Consider the following 19,041-nt stretch of genomic DNA (forward strand, 5'->3'; position numbering starts at 1 on the left):
GGGGGCACAGTGTTTGTAGGGGTGGGGTGAGGCCAGAGGATAGTGACAATATCCTGAGGCCAGTCTGGGGAGACTGGGACCAGGACTGCAAAACCAAAAAAATTACCTCTGCTGCTCCAGCACTTAGACAGAGCCACAGGGCTGTAAAACGTAGGCAGTCAGTCAGACAGTCCCCAACGAAAGAAAAGAAAGCAACCACTCCACTTCAGATATATATTTATGTTACACACAGAAACAAAACAGACCACAACAAAACTTGAAGACTAACTGACAGAGACTGAAATGTTAAATGTAACAGACAGTGCAGGATGTACGACAAAGACTTTTTCTCGTGATGTGTGCTCTTTAATTCAAATAAAACTGTGCGCACAAACAAATGTTTGTACATGCGCACCTCATGAGTCCAGCTGTAGCTACCTGCTAATGGTGCATCCTGGCGACTGGTGTCCCAAATCAGGGGAGACTTAACAGTGCCGACAGCCAGCAACCCAGAGGAGGTGGGGTGGAAGTGCACCAGCTCCAGCCTGCCCTGAGCTGGACGCAGGATCAGCTCTGGACTGCTGGGCTGCTCCAGCTCTGGATCACACAAACGCCACAGCTTCACCTGCACACACAGAGAGGGGAATCAATAAAATAATATAAAATGATGGATCTATTTTGATGGATGTGGTCTTCACACCTCAGTGAATTCCTGCTGTTTTGAACATGAAATTAAATGCTCATGATTGTATGCTGAGACTGGTGTCTTTAAAGCAACATCAGACAAAACAGAGTTATATAACCAACTGTATGACCATCTGCTGATTGTGGTTATTTCTGCTGAAGTTATTAAGTCTTCCAGATGGAGCAGGCCGGGGTTGGAGAGGATCGCTACAGAAAACAGCTAAAATGTCAGGATGCAGCATCGCAGCCAGAGATCAGGAGATCCTTCAAGGAAAACATAGTTTTTACATAGATCCTCCCAAGCTTTTGTTTCTGAGTCTGCATATGGATCTTATGAAGTGAAACTGCTTGATAATGAGTTTAAGTTAGCAAAATACACCCCTGAGACGTTATTCACAAGGAGATACTCTCTCAGTTCCACTCTAATTTCACTTGCTCAGCACCTGGTGAAGCAATACGCCCTGTTGGCAAAAGATAAGCAGAGTGAAAGTGAGCTGCAGATGCTGGGCACTGCAGACCACTCCATTTTTTGTGAGTGTGTGTGTGTGTGTGTGTGTGTGTGTGTGTGTGTGTGTGTGTGTGAGTGTGTGCTATAGGTCTACGTGTGGCAATAGTTGTGTGTGTTTACACAGGGCTCTGAGGTAAACCAAGCTGCTGCGTCTGAAGATGCAGGACCACACTCAGCAGATTCCAGTAAGTCAGGGCACCTGTGGCTGAGGATAATGTGCTGAGAGGAGAGAGTCTTCAAAAGGTTTAAATAACAAAAACCGAAGCGGTTCATATTGCTGTCAAAGTCCAGCCAGGAACAACAAAGCCTGAGACGATGAAAAATGCACTTCAGTGTAAGTATACCTCAGCAAAATAAAGCAAGATCAATACAGAGAAGGAACGTGAGAAACAAATAAAAAGAAAGACAGCATTGAAGAGCATACCGTCTCATCTCCAGAGCATGTTGCCAGGAGACTCTCATCAAAAGGAGAAAAGTCCATATCAGTCACTAGATCTGGCAGAGAGGAAGGAAAACAAATGTAAAATAAAAATTAGATCTGGGTCACAGCTGTCTAAATTGATTTCATTTCTGAGCCAAGACATTTGCATTTCTCATATGATTTGAAAAAGAGAAAAAAAAAGTGTCTTCTAGGGTTGGAGTGATGATATTTATGCAGACGGAAAATAGAGAGACAGAAAAGGAATGCAAGACAATATTGTGCTGATAAAAGTATGAAGAGAAACTACCAGAATGGCAAGAGATCTGGGTGACTGTCCATTGTCCATCTGAGCCTGGTTTGACTGAAGACAGGCCCAGCATACCTCCACCTGTAGACACAGGAAACATCACACACACACGGACAATGACATCCATCATACTTTAACCAAGCACTCCACGGTTTATGGTGCCAACTACTGCCTCAAAATCCAAAATTTCCTCCCAGCTCTCTGTGGATTATTGCTCACTGTAACTAAATTAATATATATTTTATATTTTTCTTCAATAAAAAAAATGTTCTGTCTCTCTTCTTGGGAATTTTCTCTGTTTTTGGCTCTGCTTTGTGTTTGATTTTAACTTGATTCAGCCTTCTCCACATTCTCATCTGATAAATGTGGACATTTGATGAAACAAAAGCAAATCTGTGTTTAAACTGTAGACAGTGAATCCTTCTGTTTCCATGAAGCAAACTGATGACCACACTTTTATAGCCTTACCAGCCTGCTCGGTGTTGAAGGCCACCAGCTTGGAGCTCGCTTTGATGTGGTTCCCCTGGCAGGAGAAGGAACCAGCACGGAGGTTGTTGATCCATCCCTGGATTTAAAGACACAGAGAGCACAAGTAAGAGTTCATGGTAGATGAAACAAGGGTAACATAATGCACATTGATAACTGGGATCACACAACATAACAGAGAAAACTAAGTATCATTCCGACTAAGTGTTTCATCAGACCACAGTGTAATGGAATTTGACAAATTAATAGAATCATAAGTGTTCACTTGACATGTGCAAACAAGAGCATACCAGCAAGCTGCACTGAAGAATCCAACAGAAAAACACTGCTCATGTGTTCATTATTCTAAAAAGCACACGCAACTGAGTTGCTTTCACAACCAGACTAAGAAAAAGACATAAACAGGAAGAATCTGGCTGAGAGCACGCACGCACACACACACACACACACACACACACACACACACACACACACACACACACACACACACACACACACAAGTGCCTCTGAATGAGCAAAGTGTTGAGGAAGTGGAAGGGCTCCCTGCATTGCACAGCACAAAAAACTCTTAAAACCTCTTTCATAACATTAACAAGGCAAGAGCGCCAAGAGGACAGAGTGTCTGCACAACACTCTCCAACAACTACTGCTTCGTTGCTCCTCCGAAAATTGTTAGACCAACCATGACAGGCATTTGGCCCACAGAGGGCACTTAATAGCTGAAACAGCTTGGTGAGGAAAGATGTATTACTGCTCTGTTTATGTACACATGCGTTTAAAAGCCCAATTGTGAGTGAAGTGTGCATCTATTTTAACTTGATTACATAATTTTGTATGTGTGTCTGTCGAATGACAAGTAAACAATGAATACAAATATTGCTGATGTATCACAAGCTTACACTCACACTGTGCAGTAGCAGTTTCATTTAGAAGAAAGATTCAATAAATGAATTGTGATCTAGCCATACATGAATTGCTTATTATTATTCTCATGATTATTACTCAATTCCTCTGCCACTGGCTACCTGCATAAGAGTTTCGTCCATGTAATTCTATTTTCTCCCAAAACAAATCTTGGTTAGATTTCAAACAGGTACAATTATTCCACTCTATCACCTGCGTTTTAAGCCTCTAGCTACAGAGATAGAAGGGCTGTATCAGGAGCATCCTAACCTGCATGGATAATATCAAGGACACATGTATAATATATATGGTATGCATTTTCTGCATTTAAGAGTTGAACTGAACACCTTCTGTTGTGAATCCATCTGCAGGCCTTAGATTAGAATGAACTAAGGCACCAGAGACTGTGTTCAGTGGACTATAATGGGACAACTCAGTGCCAGCCAAATGAGTTACCAAAGTTCATTCTTAGACTACGTTTTGACTACTCTCTCTTATTATGTAGAAAATTCAAGCTGTTCTGGATCATCTGAAGAGAAAATGCCCCACTTATCTTTGCTTGCATGTCTCCCAATCCCCCCAATCCCTGCAAACCTGCCTCTCTCCTCACTTGCCCTATTTTCTTTCTTGTACAGTGTTTAACGTGACAGCTCCTGTCACATGACTTCATGATTGGAATAGCCACACATATTCACTTGTCTGCTGTATAAAGGCGTAGTTGAACATTCACAGCTACAAAGCACCACCTGCTGTCTCAGATCCTGTGCGGAGATTGGAGAGATACCAAGAACATCCTCTGCCTCTGAACATACCAGGCATTTCACTGCCTCAGTAAAAACAAGGCAGGGGATTACATAATACACCTGAGCCAGGAAAGCTGCAGGGGTTGCAACTTGACAAAAATGGGTCCACAGGGTCTCAAAGAATGGCAATGTGCATATTTGTATGTAAGGCACTCCAGTCCAGTCCAGACAAGCCGCCTCTTGCAGCCTCCAGGACAGCCATCATTGAAAGAGAGGCATCTTGATAGCAATATCACTTATCACATTTGCCTTTCAAATGTATATCTTTCCCTTTGGCTGAAACAGAAAATCTGTGCAGACAGAAAGAACTCCAAGTGTGTAATCAAAAAGTGTTGATTACTGAAAATCAATGAGAAAACTCAGTTAGGTATAGTATAATGGCATTATGATGGACGTCACTGCAACATCAGATGTAGGCTAGCAGCTCTATGCAACCACATGGCTCGTAGTTTTCACTAGTTGCCTTTAATTTTTATGAATACAAGTGTGTGGATTCAAATTTTCGTGTACTTCTCTCAGTACTATGCAGCCTTCCAGATGCAGGAAGTTCAATATCCCTAGCAGGCAGGCAGGCGTTCCCCAAAACACCACTTAAGTAGCACGGCTATTAACCAGTGCTAATGTTAGCTAGGAAATTTGGCTCTACCCAGACGCTCGCGAGCTACTCACATCTTTCTTGGCAATTTTCGGAGTGGTGTTTTTGAATTTGGAGGTCTTAAAGCGATTCATGCTGCCCCTCTCAAATTGACTTTCGTGCCTTCCGGGTGTCTCTGTCGAGCTGGTTGGTACTCTGCAGAGGGCTTCTGCTACAGCTGACAGCTCAGATTCTCCGAGCGGTGTATGCTCGCTTTGCTCCTCAGAGTTGTCCGATTGGGCGGACTTTTCCTTTTCACACACAAGAGAACACCCCCCCACACCCGAGCTGCCACGTGCTACCCTGGGTCTTAAAACATGTGCATCCTTTTTTTTAACTTGACACTTGTGATGCTCACTTGCAAAATGAAACTGGTAATGTTTGAATAATTTTGGTCAGTCGTAACTTATACCTGCTGTAGCCGTTCGCGTGGAGTTTATAAAAAGGAGGAGTACAATTTAACAAAAACTATTACAACTCGTTTTTCTTGAGAGAGCATCATCTTGAATCATACTGAATATCTTTGCGCTGTCGGTGACGCCCACTCCGTCCCGGACATGCGCAGTGTGTTCGCAGCGGCGACTAGTGAAAGAATGATGGCGTCCTCGGCTGCTCGCTGCTCCTCACGCTGGGTTACAGTCATCGCGTCCTCTGGACATCGCCGGGCCGCCGGCGCTGTTGTCTGCAGCAGCCATGGAGGGGTCCGCAGTATTTCTACAGTGGGAGCGGAAAAACTGTGGCGAGGAGGGAGCCTGGTGTGCGGCGGGGCAGGGAAAGCGTTGACATTGAGAGGGCTGTCAGGTGAGTGCTGTATTAGCCATATGGTATTGGCCTGGGCTAGGCTAGGCTAATTTTTTGGAGTAATTTCTGGTGTTCTCGTGTGATGCAGGGTCAGACAAATGACTTAACATAGCCAGATAACGGCTCAAGCGAACGTTTAAGATAAGATGCGCTTATAACACAAACGCATTTGCTTGCATACGCGAGGAGGTAGTTGATCAAACGTGATGTGATCAGTCTTGCTAACTTTGGTTTACAGTCATCAAGTTGAAGATGCAAGGTGATGCCGGTGGCACATTGAATTCTATGACCGGTTAGACTCTGTGACCTGTTTAGTCAGTTGTTTCTTAAATTTGCCTTTGTTATTGCCAATGGCGGAGTCACTAGCATACTGTTTACCCGCAAATAAATCATCTCCGGCTTTACAAGCGTTTGTGTTTCTGGAATGTTCTTACTATAGAGCTGATTAACGTAACCTGTCCAACTTTTGCAAATAAGTGTTTACTACATTTATTAACTTCACCAACGGTGAATAGCTGTGATAACATGCAAAACATGCTAATTCAACTGTCACCCAGTGACAAATCTGTATAGTCAATTAGCAATTGACACTTGCAACCTGCATGTAACTATAATGCTGCTCTTCTAAAAGGAATAATTTACCCTATTACCCTGTTTTGACACATTCACAGGTCTCAAGTCGCCCCATGTTGTCTGCACACTGTCATTTCATACAACTGCCCCTGCTAGCAGTAAGCAGGACTTCTACCAGGTCCTTGGGGTACCTTGCACCGCAACCCAGAAAGAGATCAAGAAAGCCTACTACCAGGTCTGTTCCTCCCTGACACATGTTTACAGTTTGTATTGGTTCTCAGCCAATCATTACAGTAGTTGACAGTGTGTTTGTTGTCCCTCAGATGGCCAAAAAGTACCACCCTGACACCAACAAAGATGACCCACAAGCCAAGGAAAAATTTGCTCAACTGGCTGAAGCTTACGAGGTTTGATGTCTTGTCTTTATTCAAGCTTTCGCTTGACATATCTACTCTATATTTGTTCTCACAATTATGTATTTGCTTTGAAATCTATGAATAATAATTTCTTCATCCTCAAACTATCACATCAGAAATACAAATTAACCTTGCTCGATGTCTCTCTCAGGTCCTCAGTGATGAAACCAAGAGGAAGCAGTATGACACGTATGGCTCAGCGGGCTTTGACGCTGGTCAGGCTGGTGGAGGGCAGCACTACTGGACTGGACAGGCCAGCAACGTGGACCCAGAGGAGCTCTTCCGCAAGATCTTTGGGGAATTCTCAGGAGGACGTGGGTTTGGAGACTTCAACGCCATGTTTGAACAGCCACAGGAGGTTGGTGGGATAGAGTGCCCTTGATTATACTTTTGGTTTGATTTAGTCATTTTTATCGGTGCATATTCAGAGTGATGAGTTTCTGGCTCCCTCTTTTTGTGGCACAGTACATCCTGGAGCTGACGTTCACCCAGGCAGCAAAGGGGGTCAACAAAGAGATTTCTGTTCAAATAGACGCATCCTGCCAGCGCTGCGATGGTAAGGGCCACGAGCCAGGCACTAAGGTCCAGCACTGTCACTACTGCAACGGCTCTGGCATGGTAAGGGCTCTGACACCCTCTTCTAATGTTCTTAAAAGTGTGTGTGTATTGTATCACTAAACAAATGTATCATCCCCACCTGTAGGAGACAGTGAATACGGGGCCATTTGTGATGCGCTCCACATGCCGTCGCTGTGGCGGCAAAGGCACAGTCATTTCCACCCCCTGTCACTCCTGCCGTGGGACAGGACAGACCAAGCAGAGGCAGACTGTGATGGTTCCTGTGCCAGCAGGTCGGTCACACTCAACTCCCTGTCCCACTCAGTACTGTTAACATACTTTAAGTACTTCAGGGTTGTTTTTTTTAATTATCACTATTAATGAACATGAAAAGTCACCCAGCAGTCAAAAGCAACTCCTGTGTGCTTTCCTGCAGATTTTCCTAACCTCCTAGATGTTGCAAGCTTTTATTGTTTTAAAAACCACATACACTGCATGATAATACCATGATAGAATAAATGAAATAGTTTGAGCCTTGACTGAAATTAAATCTGTAGGTTAATGCTGTTCGTCACAAATCATAATGATCACAATGAAAATTAAAGTATAACTTATCCTTTAGGTTAAAGTCCAACAGAGGCCGACCATGATTCTATCCACCTTTCAAGCCTAATTTGAGGCTTTTCATACTCAAAACAGATTTCTACACTTAACTGTAATATAGATGATGTAACCATCTAACTGGATTGTTTTTGCTTTAAGGAGTGGAGGATGGTCAGACAGTCAGAATGCCAGTTGGTAAGAAGGAGATCTTCATCACATTCAGGGTGAGTATCTGTATCATCATCATCATCATCGTCATCACTACAACAACAGTGTAACAAACCCAGGCCAAAAATAAATGAGCTCTCCAGGAAGTGCTTGTTCACCTCCTTAATAAGATTGTCACGTATGTCTGTGTGTGGACGAGTGAGAGGCACTGAGCTGTCTGAGCTCTTTGATTTCAAATTAAAATACCGCAGATAAACTGAGGTGCACTGTTTTTTAATACCGTGTGTGATTGATTGAGATGTGTTCGGGTTTGGGATCCAGGTCCAGAAAAGTCCAGTGTTCAGGAGGGACGGCGCAGACATCCACTCTGACCTTCATGTCTCCGTGGCACAAGCCATTTTGGGCGGCACGGCCAGAGCACAGGGCCTTTATGAAGCACTCAACTTATCAGTAAGTAGACATGGACATTCTCAGGGGAAACATTTCAAACACATAATAACACACTAATAGAATATAAAGAGGCAGCTTGATAGTTTTTATTTGATTGATGGGTTTTTTTCCCCCCCTGTCTTCAGATCCCTGCAGGCATCCAGACAGACCAGAGGATCCGACTTGCGGGGAAGGGAATCGCTCGTGTCACTGGCTATGGCTTTGGAGACCACTACGTCCATGTCAAAATAAAAGTACCCAAGTAAGACTCCACAGACAAACACACATATTGTTCGTTTTGCTCTTTTTATTCCCTGGAGACACAAAAGGACATTTTGATTAAAAGAAATAAATAGCAAATAAAAGCAAAACAGCACACAAAAAAATTCCAAATCACAAGGAATATGAATAAGATGTTTAGATGACAGAAGTCGTTTTCCTCTGCAGGACACTGACAGACAGACAGAGAGCTCTGCTAATGAGCTATGCTGAGGACGAGACGGAGGTGGAGGGGACGGTGAACGGTGTCACTGCCACTACCACAGGTAAGAGAAAAACTCTCCATGTTCCTACTTTCCTTTACTGACATGGGGTTGTTAGGGAAAAGACGGTGCAGTTTCAATCTCTATCCAGGTAGGGGCAGCAGAGGTAAGCAGTCTGAGGCAGGGCAAAGCAAGACAAGGGATGACGAGGGGGAAGCAGAGTTGAAGGGGGGGGGGGGGGGGGGGGGGGGACTTGCCAGTCTATGGGATGTCCTAAATATCTGTCCTGCAGTGGTATTTTTAAAGTGATACACCACAAAGAGTCCTTCCTACAACCATTTTCTTTTTACTTCTTCAAGGTAAAAGATCCTGGAACTGAGAGGCTCCATCAGCGGGTCAGAGGGCAGAGAGGTGGACAGCGTACAGCAAAAATGGCCCAATTATAGAGAACAAGACAGAGGTGTGAGAAGTACTTGGTGGTGGTTGAGGACCTACAAGGGACCTTGATGGATCAGTACAGGTCTACCTACCATTCCCTGCAGTGGATAAAGAAGAGGATTACCTGCTCTGTTCCTCTGCCCAAGTGGATCCACACACAAGAGGATGTTCCAGTGCACCAATCACCTCTCTGTAAAAGGTCCATGGAAACATGATGATAACAAAATCCATGCGAACAAAATAAATTATTGTATTGACAAGGACTACAAATACAGTCAAAAGTTTTATTCAGGATTAAATGACCCTCCTGTATTTAATCCTTTTGTTCTGTTCTCTTTGGTTTTGTTTTCACAAATGCTTGAATTTCTCCTAAAACTCTCTCAGCACTGTCAGTCCTTACAGGTTGAACATTGTCAGACTACGTGTTTACTTTTGAGTTTTAAGTGTTGGACGGTGTAGAAATGTGTCTCCTATTTTGCGCTTCTTTTAGGCTTTCCTGAACTATGAACCCTGATAAACATGATATGTCCCTCTTTTAACCCTTTGCATTGTGAGAGAGAAATCACTTGGGAGATCTGAACCATAATTACATTTGTACATAGACAATGGTAGATTATACATGCAACAATGTGTCATAGAAGAAATATACTGTACAGCTATAATAAAGCTATGGTCTGGGAAAAGCCTCTGTTTTTATATAAATTAGAAAGGAAGTATAAAAAAATAACTGATTGCTTGGATATAAAATTTTGTGCATATGCAGTTCACCCCATTTAGATACAATAAAATGCATTACAAAACACTACTAAACTGCCCCCAACACAGTCTTAACATTATGAACACCACATAGAACTGTTTTTTGCAGGGTTATTGTATTAGAGTACATTGAATTGCACAGGTGTACCTAATAAACTATCCTGTATTTTCACTAATGAATAAATCTAGTAGCATCATTCTCAGTGATCCTGTGTGGACATTCTTTCTACAATTTTAAGATAATGAGTTGACTTCCAATATGATGATATTGTCTTTTTATATAATATGCTCCATAATGTCAGAATAACTGGCCACTTACCACTCAGAAGTCAAAAGCAGCAACCTAAAGTGACTAATACATGTAACTTGATTCTGTTGATATTTCTGTACAATTACTGAGCCAAGCCTTCATTAGAATAATAGTCTAAAGCCACGTTAGCAGTCCTGAGAGCTAAGAGGTGCTTTGAGTAGTATTAGTTGTTATTCTTTTTTTTGTCATGAAAGAAGTTACTGGACAAACTGAAATTTCAGTCTTATGACACTAGATGAAAAGTCACGGATCATCACTTATTACAATTTACCCTAGGATGAGCATGAATGTCTGTAACAGTCTATGGTCTGTACAGCAATCCATTCAGTAGACGTCTACATATTTCTTCCAAACCCTACATATGTTAACCTCATGGTGATGACAGAGGAAAAGTTAGGGGATCACCAAAGCCAGCATGACTCATGTCTGAGTACCATTAATGTCTGCAGATAATGTCATGCTAATCAGTCTAACAGCTGAAATATTTTCAGTCGATTTCATGTCAACCAGTGAATGATATTGTTATTAATATTAATCGGTGATGTATGTATGTCTTGGCAAATGTGTGGAGGCTTTATGAGTGAGTCTGAAATCTTTCTGTTTGAACAATTTTCAAGACTCCCTCTGCCAGAGGCTTTGTGCCAAGCAACTAATGAAGTATGCATTGAAAATGATTTTAATGTGATTAAAAACACCAGTCCAAACAAATCAGCTTCATTTCAGCATGAACAGGATAACATTTTATTCACTATAGACAGCACAACATACTCCTGGGTTCTCATTCTCATTCAATGAGAGTACTCTAGCCAGTCACTGATAAAGCTTTGTTCAGATAGATACACAAACGGATCAAGAGCAGGGGTTAAATGAAAATACAAGAGAATTCAAAATCAACGTGAATTAGTCAAGCATTCCTCTTCACGTTAATCTGTAGTGTAATCAATGGCCAGAACTACCTGTGCTCCTGAGATTCAGTATGTCTAAAAATACTGACACATCACACTGTCATCATAAAAATGAAATAAAACATGGACACTACAGGAGTGTATCAGGCAGTCTGTGTGTTATTCCTCCATATGCAACGTATTGTATTGCCATCTTACCGCAACATGAACCTGAGACTCTCAAATACAAAACATATCATCACTTAGGTTGTCATCATGGCTGTGATCAAACAGCTGCACGACAGCTGTTGTCCTGAATGAGCTTCGCTAATAAAGGAATACTGCAAATTCCTATACAGTATGTGTGAATGTGTTGTGCAATACACAGCACAGGAACCTGGTTGAAATGTCATTATCAGCAGGTTTCCCTTGGTACTCCAACAAGTCCAAGGAAAAAAAAAAAAAAAGACACCACTTGGAACAATAAAGCAAAGTTAATAAAATGTAATTACTGCGTCAGGATAAATATTAAACTTAAATTGCAAAACAGTGCAATTAGACTGCATACACACAGCACAAAGTATTTCTTCTTATCGATGTTGAAAAAACAGAGTTTGCACTACTGGGAGAAAATTTTCCAGCATACTGTATGAGCAACATACAGTATGGATAATGAGTACACAGCTTTAGTGATGGTGCATAATGTTATATCCACAATAAATGGATACATAAACAAGAGCTGAGCTGCTGAAGGACCTGCCTATCACATATTTTGCCTTCTTATAGATGAACTACATTTGTCTAGTACAAAGAATGTAGATAAACCATAAATCTTATTAAAAAACAGAACATTTCCTTTTAAAACAGCTGCAAATCACCTCTGTCCTCATATAGGCTCCTGTGGCAGGTAAAACTGAATCATCAATGAGTCATTCATCTTGGATAGTTGCGCTATGCATGTAAATTGACAACAGGTATTTCCTAAGCAGTGCAAGATGCCCGACCGCATAATTTTGAAACAGAGAAATAATACATTTCAACATGCATCAGCAGACATTCAAATATCTGAAATATGCTTTTTTTTTTATTAATCATACACTTGTCAAAGTGTAGGTGTGCTATATCTTGGAAAAAAGCTTTTGATTCCAATCACCTGTCTCAGAATACAAATGTACAAACTTTCTTGAGGTCATGTATGAATCATGAAATGTGATAATGGATTTTAAAAAATAACATAACCGCAGTGTACTGTCTTTTCACATTATGTTTGGAACTGCAATCAATGTGTATAGGAAAAAATACAGTATATGGGGACACTTTCTAAGTTTACAGTTTCAGTGTTGTATTAACTCATACCAAACTTTCACTCCCTGATCAAATTCAGATCTTTCAATTCAAAAATAGAAAGGCAAAAAACCTGCTGTGCTCTTCTATTCATGCACAGCCTCTGCATAGTGTGTTTTAACATGTTTTTACTAAACTAACCCTTAATAAACTTTGATAATACATGTATCATTATTAACTAATGTGTCACTGTAAAGCCAATAACAGTTTATAGATAGGCTGCATTGTTGTGCTGCTGTGTTGCTGTGTCAATCTCCTAGTTTCATTTCAAGTTGGGAGAAAATGTCATTTCACAACATATTAGTTATTCACACATTGTTGAGGTATGACCAAACATACTGGAGGGACAGAGAATGGAGGGATACTGCAAAGGAGGTAGAGAAATAAAACAAACTGGAGGAAAAATTGTAACAAGGTGTACCTTGATGAATGGATGGTTGACATGGTAATGGTTCATAGATCACCTTGTTGGATTTCCATTGATAAGATCCAGGTTTATTTCCTGTCTGTTTCCATCATTACCAAATGAGCAACATTAAATAAAATTAGACCCATAAAGAAAGCTTGTATGAAACTATGAAATGGTCTTCATCTTGTGGAAATTTTCTAGTCTCCTTACTGTCCTTCCGTCTTAATTTTTCCTCCCTCACTCCGACAGCAGCAAAGTGAAAGGCTGAGGGCTGACTCACATCAGATACCATGCAGCCAATCCAGCCAGAGCAGCAAACCAAGTCGCAAACAGAACCTGTCCTGTTGGGTGTCGGAGTATGGCCATGGCGAGTTGACAGGCGTATGCTGTTCCACCCGATGCCGCTGAGGGCACAGAGAACACAAACTTACACAACATCCTCAGAACAATGCCATTTACATGTTATTTACAATCAAGTATAACAACATACCCATTTTGGCGGCATAGTAGGGACATTTGCTGATATCGCCACCCATTGCTCCATGGACAGGCATGCCAGCATCTAAAACATCCTCCTGGATGGTTTTACCGATCTCTTCCAACTCCTCAAACACCTGCCAGCACAAATATATGTAAAGTTACATATACGCTACATTCTAGAAATTGTTCATGGCTAAAATAATCAGACAAGAATGGCTGCTGTTGGCTAATCCAGCAAAGTAACATCATCATTAAAGTATCATAATCATTTATCACACTGATATAAAAATCCATTACTGCCACAAAACAGTTGTGCTAAATGATGTACAACACTTGCCTTAAGTTCTCAAGTTCTGAACAAGACATAATAGATATTACAGATATTAGTTTCCACGGTTTTACAGGTATAGACAATTTCAGTAAATGATCAAAACAGGCACACCAGGCACAAAAGACACACAGAATGAACCTCCTCATCATCACCACCTGGGAACAGATCGCTCCCTAGTGTTTCCAAACATAGCTTCCATTTCTTATTTTCTCTACCTCTCTACCTTCCTGTCTGCCTCCAATGCCTCTCACCTCCATGTTGAACTGGAAGGCCTTGACAGCCTCATCCACCAGCCTCTTCTTTGTTTCCATGTCTAGATCCAGTTCGTTCATCCGACTGCGGTACAGCTGCTTGAAAGCTTTGGCACTATGGATGGCATCAAACTGATAGAACTCCAGGCCCTCTCCTGTGGGAGGAAGCTTCAAGGCTCTCTGCGCCACCTTCTTCAGCACCTGGCCCCCAGACAGGTCCCCCATGTAACGGGTATAGGCGTGGGCCACCAGCAGCACTGGGTCGTCCTGCCCTACTTGGTGGATACGGTCCACATATTGCTGGGTGGCCTGGGAGCAGCTGACCTGGCTCTGCCAATCTGGACCATAAAAATACTCGAGGTCACGGGCCAGAGCTTCGTGACGGTGCAGCTCTGCGGGAAAATAAAGAGGGGCAAAGTGGGGATGGTCCTTGTTCCTTTCAATCTCCTCCTCCATGGCTGTGTAAGTGTAGTAGAGTGCCACAGCACCCAGCTGGAGAAGCAAGAAAGAAAAGTTAGAAATTTTGCTTGTCTGGTTTTCCAGATTTCTTTGCTTCTTTTTTACCCACATGTATATTTCATTTATCTACTCACTTTATTTGTTTAGCAAAGCACTCTATAACGTTAAATTGTGAAAATTCTCTCCCTGAGATTCTCCAGACTGACCTTGAAGAGCTCTTTGCGGATGCGTCCCCTGAGGAAATCCTTAACAAACTGGGTGCTCTCAGCCTTTTCATGAACCTCTTTGGTCCCTGCTGCCAGCATCTCAGACAGATCCTCAGGACTGTGGAAAGAAAAGAGAAAAAAGGGATGTACAAAATGTGCTTGATAGAACCACAGCAAGATAATTATTTTGTAATATTCTTCCACATTGTCCACTGTTTGACGATAACATGGGATTTACCTGAGGTTGTCCTCTTTTTTGTCTTCATACACAGGCCCCGCTCCATTGGACACACTTGTTGTCTCCATCTTCTCTCCTGACATTAGTGGAGTGTTCCTGTCTGCCAATTAATTCACCATAAAAATCAGACAGCAAAGTATTATATCACATTAAATCATATGGCATCAGTCATATTTAAGTTTATTTAAGTTAAGTTTTATTGCACATATGCTACTGAATCTTTAAAAAAAAATGTATTACACTGGCATAGTTTGGCTCAAGGTATATACAACAGTATCTTGTGTAAGATTGTATAATGTATCCTAACTGTTACCTATATTGGTTTCCTTTGGTTTACATCTGTCTCAAATCGTCAACCTACCACGACTGTGTAACTGTTTTCCAGAATACACAATGGAACAGCCTGCAATGTTCCCTGTGGTTCTAGAGGTATGCACAAGTGCATAGGAGTTGTACATCAAAACATCATACAGAAGCAACTGATACAGTACGCTTTACATCACATTACTATATAAACCTTGTCCAGAGCCATGGAGAAAGTACACTCAAGAACATAATTTAGATCAAACACAATAACATTAAATTGCCCATTAGGTCCTTAATATTTAAATTAAAAGCTGTTGACAATGTTCCACTTACTTTCCCTGCATAATTACTTAAAGAAAACACCAGAATCCTTCAAAATTCCCTTCTGATTGTCAGATAACTTAATGCTTATAGCCACAAGTAACAGACAGACAAAAAGCTATTATTCAATTACAGTATGTATTAAACCTCACCCAAGTTGCAGCAGTGACCTAATGAGGAAAAGGGGGAGCTGAGACGACCCCACTCCTATTCAATGAAGATGTTGTCCCTGAGATGGTGATGATGGAAGTGATGATGATGATGATGATGATGATGATGATGGTCAAAGGAAAAATGCCTTCTGCCAGTTGATTCAGCTGTTTTAAGACGTTGGCCTTATTTACTCTGAAAGGGAGATAAGGCAATGCGAGAGTGACAGTTGATACAGTCTGGCAGGGGCTGGCATGGTTTACATAGGCTGTAAACAACATCCAGGCTTGAACTACAGGAACACAGCCAAACAAAAGACATCTCACACAACACAGCACAGGCCCTCTGGTGTTTACCAGGAGTCTCACAGAATAACACAGCTAGTTAAACATATAGCTAGCTAAAGATGTATGATGTATGATTGTTTAAGTGACTAAATTCAGGTCAGCTCCATGCTCACGTCCCCTTTTATCGAGATACGAAATAAACGTCTTGCTTTCTTCACCGGACGCTAACGTCCTCTAACTTGCTAGGAGCATCATTTTGACAACAGCTAACTTTACTAGCTAAGTTAGCTAATGGCTATCTAGCATTTCAACAAGCTAACAAACTCGTTTAAGAGTTGACAAGCGGCGTTACAGTGCATTACAGCGTCGACTCGTTTGTTCACCTATCAAATTTGGTTTAATATTGCTGGATTAAAAGGCTTTGGTGTTGTATTGATATTACGCACAACCAACCTTCACCCCACCACTCTGATGTGCGCTTCGTGGAACTACAACTCAAGCTGGAGGTCCAGGACGGAACTGCACGTCCAACTCCGCCCCCAGCCGGCTGCTCGCGGTCAGGTGCTTCTCTACAGAAAGTGCTGAGGACACAAATTCACAACACAAAAGTTTGTACTTCTCACGACACAAGGAACAATATGGAAGCACGTTGCATTTAAAAACGCAACTGCATCAAAATTTCACTATTTCACAGTGATTTCACAGAAATATGCAGAAAAAAACTCATCCTACTTCTGTATACAGTTAATATTTTTAAACGAATTATTTTTACACAATGTAAAAGTACAGTAAACCTACATTTGGAGAAATGTTTATTAATGCATTGGATTTTTAAAAAATACCGATTACTTTTGCTTTGGTGTTTTATGTGTGAATGGTCTTAGATTTATGATATTACAATAGTAGGCTCACTATCGGTATAAGCTTATCATTTTGGAAAGATTTGCTAATTATTCAGTTTTTTAAAAAAGAGGAGTACGACTATTCTAACAATCAAACATCAAATGTTTAAAGTAAGATATATCATGGAATTTTAGGGAGACTTGAATTCAATTACAGTAATAGATGTTTAGCATTATAAAGATAATTACGGTAGTGTAATTTTTAATTGTCATATACTCAGCAAGATATTGAGACAATATGGAGATAATCCTCTAGAGTAAAAAGAATTTTCCTCTGGAATAATATTGTAATAATAATATAATGAATTTGAAGTAAAAATGACATAAAATGGAAATACTCAAGTAGCTACCTCCAAAAATGTACTTGAGTAAATGTACTTTGTTATACTCCACCACTGGCCAGTTTAATTTTTTGTTTTTGTCATATAGTTTACTGGTAATAATCCATCAGGGCACTGTTGTATCTTATTGCATCCTATGTCACTCAACAAGTAAGAAACTACAAAATTATCCCAAGACAAAGAAATAACACCATACCAACAGGTTAGAAGAGAATAACCACCAGATGGCATTCGCACCAAGCAAATGTAATGGTCTGGCAGATTTCACATTTTACTTCTTTTTTTATCTTATTTATAGCCTTGTTCGTAGTTTAACTAATGTTTTACTCAACTACGTTCTTGTTTATAATATGCATGAGCATTTTCTATTTATTCCAAATTGGTGGATGCATTTATTGGCTTTATAACTGATATTATTACTACAGTTAAGTTAAGTAGTTAAGTATTACTACTAGTCAATATCAGTTGTATCCAGAAATCAAGCATTCCTAATGTCTTCCCCATGATATGCATCTTAATCTTTGTTATCCAACAAATCACTTTTTGGCAACACCCTCTATTGCTCTCTAAGGCCATATACTGAAATGATTACAAAGTTGCAGTTCCTACATAACCACAGCATCAGTGTTATCATGCAATTATCTCTATTGTTAAATCAGCTCATCTGTTCTTATTTAATGAAGCGTCAATATAACGCAACCATTTTTTGTACTCTTTCTTCCTTTTCAAAGTAATATCTGAGCACAAACCTAACAAAAAGGAGACTGGAACAGATTAATTGTCTTGTGTCAACACAAGACTTACACTTGGATTTTTCTGAATAAAAGACTGGCTCCCTAAACACTCACAAGATATTTATACAGTTCTTCGGAAATTGTAGGAGGCACCACTATGGAGCCAACATGTAAGGCTCAGTCTCAGTCATACCGTATGTTTGCCTACATATATTAGGCTTGAACACTTGCATTTTCTACATGAGTACTTTACCAGACTTATTATTTATTACAGAGGAGTAAAATAAGTTAAAAGATCAGGAAAGGGTCAATTTATCTAATCCTAAGAATTGGAGCATTAAACTGAGGAGTTTGGCATTTTAGGCCTACAGCTAAACTCAATCACAAATGTTCATTGTTCAGTAAAACACATGTGAAGAATTAAAGACACAAGTAAATTATAGGTGTGAGATTTAAAGAGATGAAAGGGAGCAGAGCTGGATCTGGGCATATAATTGTAATGAATAGTCCACTATCTTCACAGAGTATGCCATGAACACAATGCACAATGTACTGTGAACATAATGCACAGAATGCATGCACTGTGTAATTACAAAAAATGCTTCCAGATTAACAGGTGTTTGCCCAGAGTGAGCCCCAAACACAGAGGCAACCACAATCTTACCTTTCTCTCCACAGTTGAATCGTAACATGTTGGTGTGGCCCTCTTGGACAAACAAAACAAGTTTCCCTCATGTTGTCTTGTTTACAACATGCTGTTGGAGCTCTCTGCCAATCACAGATCATAGTTTAATAATCATTTTGCAGGTGGTTTTGTGTACATATGATTCATACATGCTGTTCATGAATTATGTATACATAATGTAGGTTAATTGTTTGTGTTGCTGCGCAAATTTGTCCATTAGTGTATGACTGAATGTAATGTGTGTTTTATATATGAGTATATTGATTGTGCCGAAGTGTGTGTGTGTGTGTGTGTGTGTGTGTGTGTGTGTGTGTGCGTGTCCGATATTAGTCTGGCAGCAGACAGCAGTGTCAGATGCCTGGTTGGCGGGGCAGCTGAGTGCCCTCCCTACCCCCAACCGCCATCACTCTGCTACTGAGGCCAGGAGGCTGGTGGTGGTGGTGGTGGTGGTGGT

General features: G+C 40.9%; 3 protein-coding genes across 4 annotated transcripts in view; 1 reads left to right on the forward strand and 2 right to left on the reverse strand.

The window, feature by feature from the left end:
* LOC111657732 (coronin-7-like) overlaps positions 1-4,936 on the reverse strand; it is a gene marked incomplete at its 3' end in the record, with an annotated part of 10,601 nt that extends 5,665 nt beyond the window's left edge. The window contains exons 1-5 of the mRNA XM_023410029.2: positions 4,761-4,936; positions 2,368-2,464; positions 1,900-1,980; positions 1,596-1,666; positions 418-604 (exon numbers count right to left, since the gene is read on the reverse strand). Of these exons, the coding sequence (XP_023265797.1) occupies positions 418-604; positions 1,596-1,666; positions 1,900-1,980; positions 2,368-2,464; positions 4,761-4,820 (496 nt within the window). The remainder of the gene's footprint in view (positions 1-417; positions 605-1,595; positions 1,667-1,899; positions 1,981-2,367; positions 2,465-4,760) is intronic.
* A 347-nt stretch (positions 4,937-5,283) lies between these two features.
* dnaja3a (DnaJ heat shock protein family (Hsp40) member A3a) lies at positions 5,284-10,148 on the forward strand. Its single transcript, XM_023410104.2, has 11 exons — positions 5,284-5,526; positions 6,198-6,334; positions 6,423-6,506; positions 6,667-6,873; positions 6,981-7,133; positions 7,219-7,366; positions 7,836-7,900; positions 8,166-8,294; positions 8,420-8,535; positions 8,721-8,818; positions 9,115-10,148. Exons 1-11 carry the CDS (start codon positions 5,319-5,321, stop codon positions 9,132-9,134), a joined length of 1,365 nt encoding a protein of 454 aa, XP_023265872.1. The 5' UTR covers positions 5,284-5,318; the 3' UTR covers positions 9,135-10,148.
* Positions 10,149-10,972: 824 nt separating this feature from the next.
* Positions 10,973-16,455, reverse strand: hmox2b (heme oxygenase 2b). Of its 2 annotated transcripts, none has more exons than XM_023410069.2 (7): positions 16,379-16,455; positions 15,641-15,833; positions 14,862-14,957; positions 14,624-14,741; positions 13,959-14,450; positions 13,387-13,510; positions 10,973-13,300 (listed from the first exon to the last, which is right to left on the reverse strand). In XM_023410069.2, exons 3-7 carry the CDS (start codon positions 14,942-14,944, stop codon positions 13,173-13,175), a joined length of 945 nt encoding a protein of 314 aa, XP_023265837.1. In that variant the 5' UTR covers positions 14,945-14,957; positions 15,641-15,833; positions 16,379-16,455; the 3' UTR covers positions 10,973-13,172. The 2 variants fall into 2 exon arrangements, with proteins under 2 accessions (XP_023265837.1, XP_023265838.1); XM_023410070.2 differs by having other exon boundaries at positions 14,862-14,961.
* Positions 16,456-19,041: the final 2,586 nt, after the last annotated feature.

Source organism: Seriola lalandi, unplaced genomic scaffold (genome assembly GCF_002814215.2).
Source record: "Seriola lalandi dorsalis isolate HSWRI2012SDOR001 ecotype SW California unplaced genomic scaffold, Sedor1 jcf7180002054412, whole genome shotgun sequence".
In the NCBI taxonomy this organism is placed as follows: domain Eukaryota; kingdom Metazoa; phylum Chordata; class Actinopteri; order Carangiformes; family Carangidae; genus Seriola; species Seriola lalandi.

Excerpts from the sequence above, each read along its gene's own strand:
- hmox2b (XM_023410069.2), bottom strand. The coding sequence starts at position 14,944 with ATGTCAGGAGAGAAGATGGAGACAACAAGTGTGTCCAATGGAGCGGGG. Across the intron at positions 14,742-14,861 it reads AAAAAAGAGGACAACCTCAG|TCCTGAGGATCTGTCTGAGA; the intron begins GTAAATCCCATG and ends TTCTTTCCACAG. Across the intron at positions 14,451-14,623 it reads TCCGCAAAGAGCTCTTCAAG|CTGGGTGCTGTGGCACTCTA; the intron begins GTCAGTCTGGAG and ends TTGCTTCTCCAG.
- dnaja3a (XM_023410104.2), top strand. The coding sequence starts at position 5,319 with ATGATGGCGTCCTCGGCTGCTCGCTGCTCCTCACGCTGGGTTACAGTC. Across the intron at positions 6,335-6,422 it reads TCAAGAAAGCCTACTACCAG|ATGGCCAAAAAGTACCACCC; the intron begins GTCTGTTCCTCC and ends GTTGTCCCTCAG. Across the intron at positions 6,507-6,666 it reads AACTGGCTGAAGCTTACGAG|GTCCTCAGTGATGAAACCAA; the intron begins GTTTGATGTCTT and ends TGTCTCTCTCAG.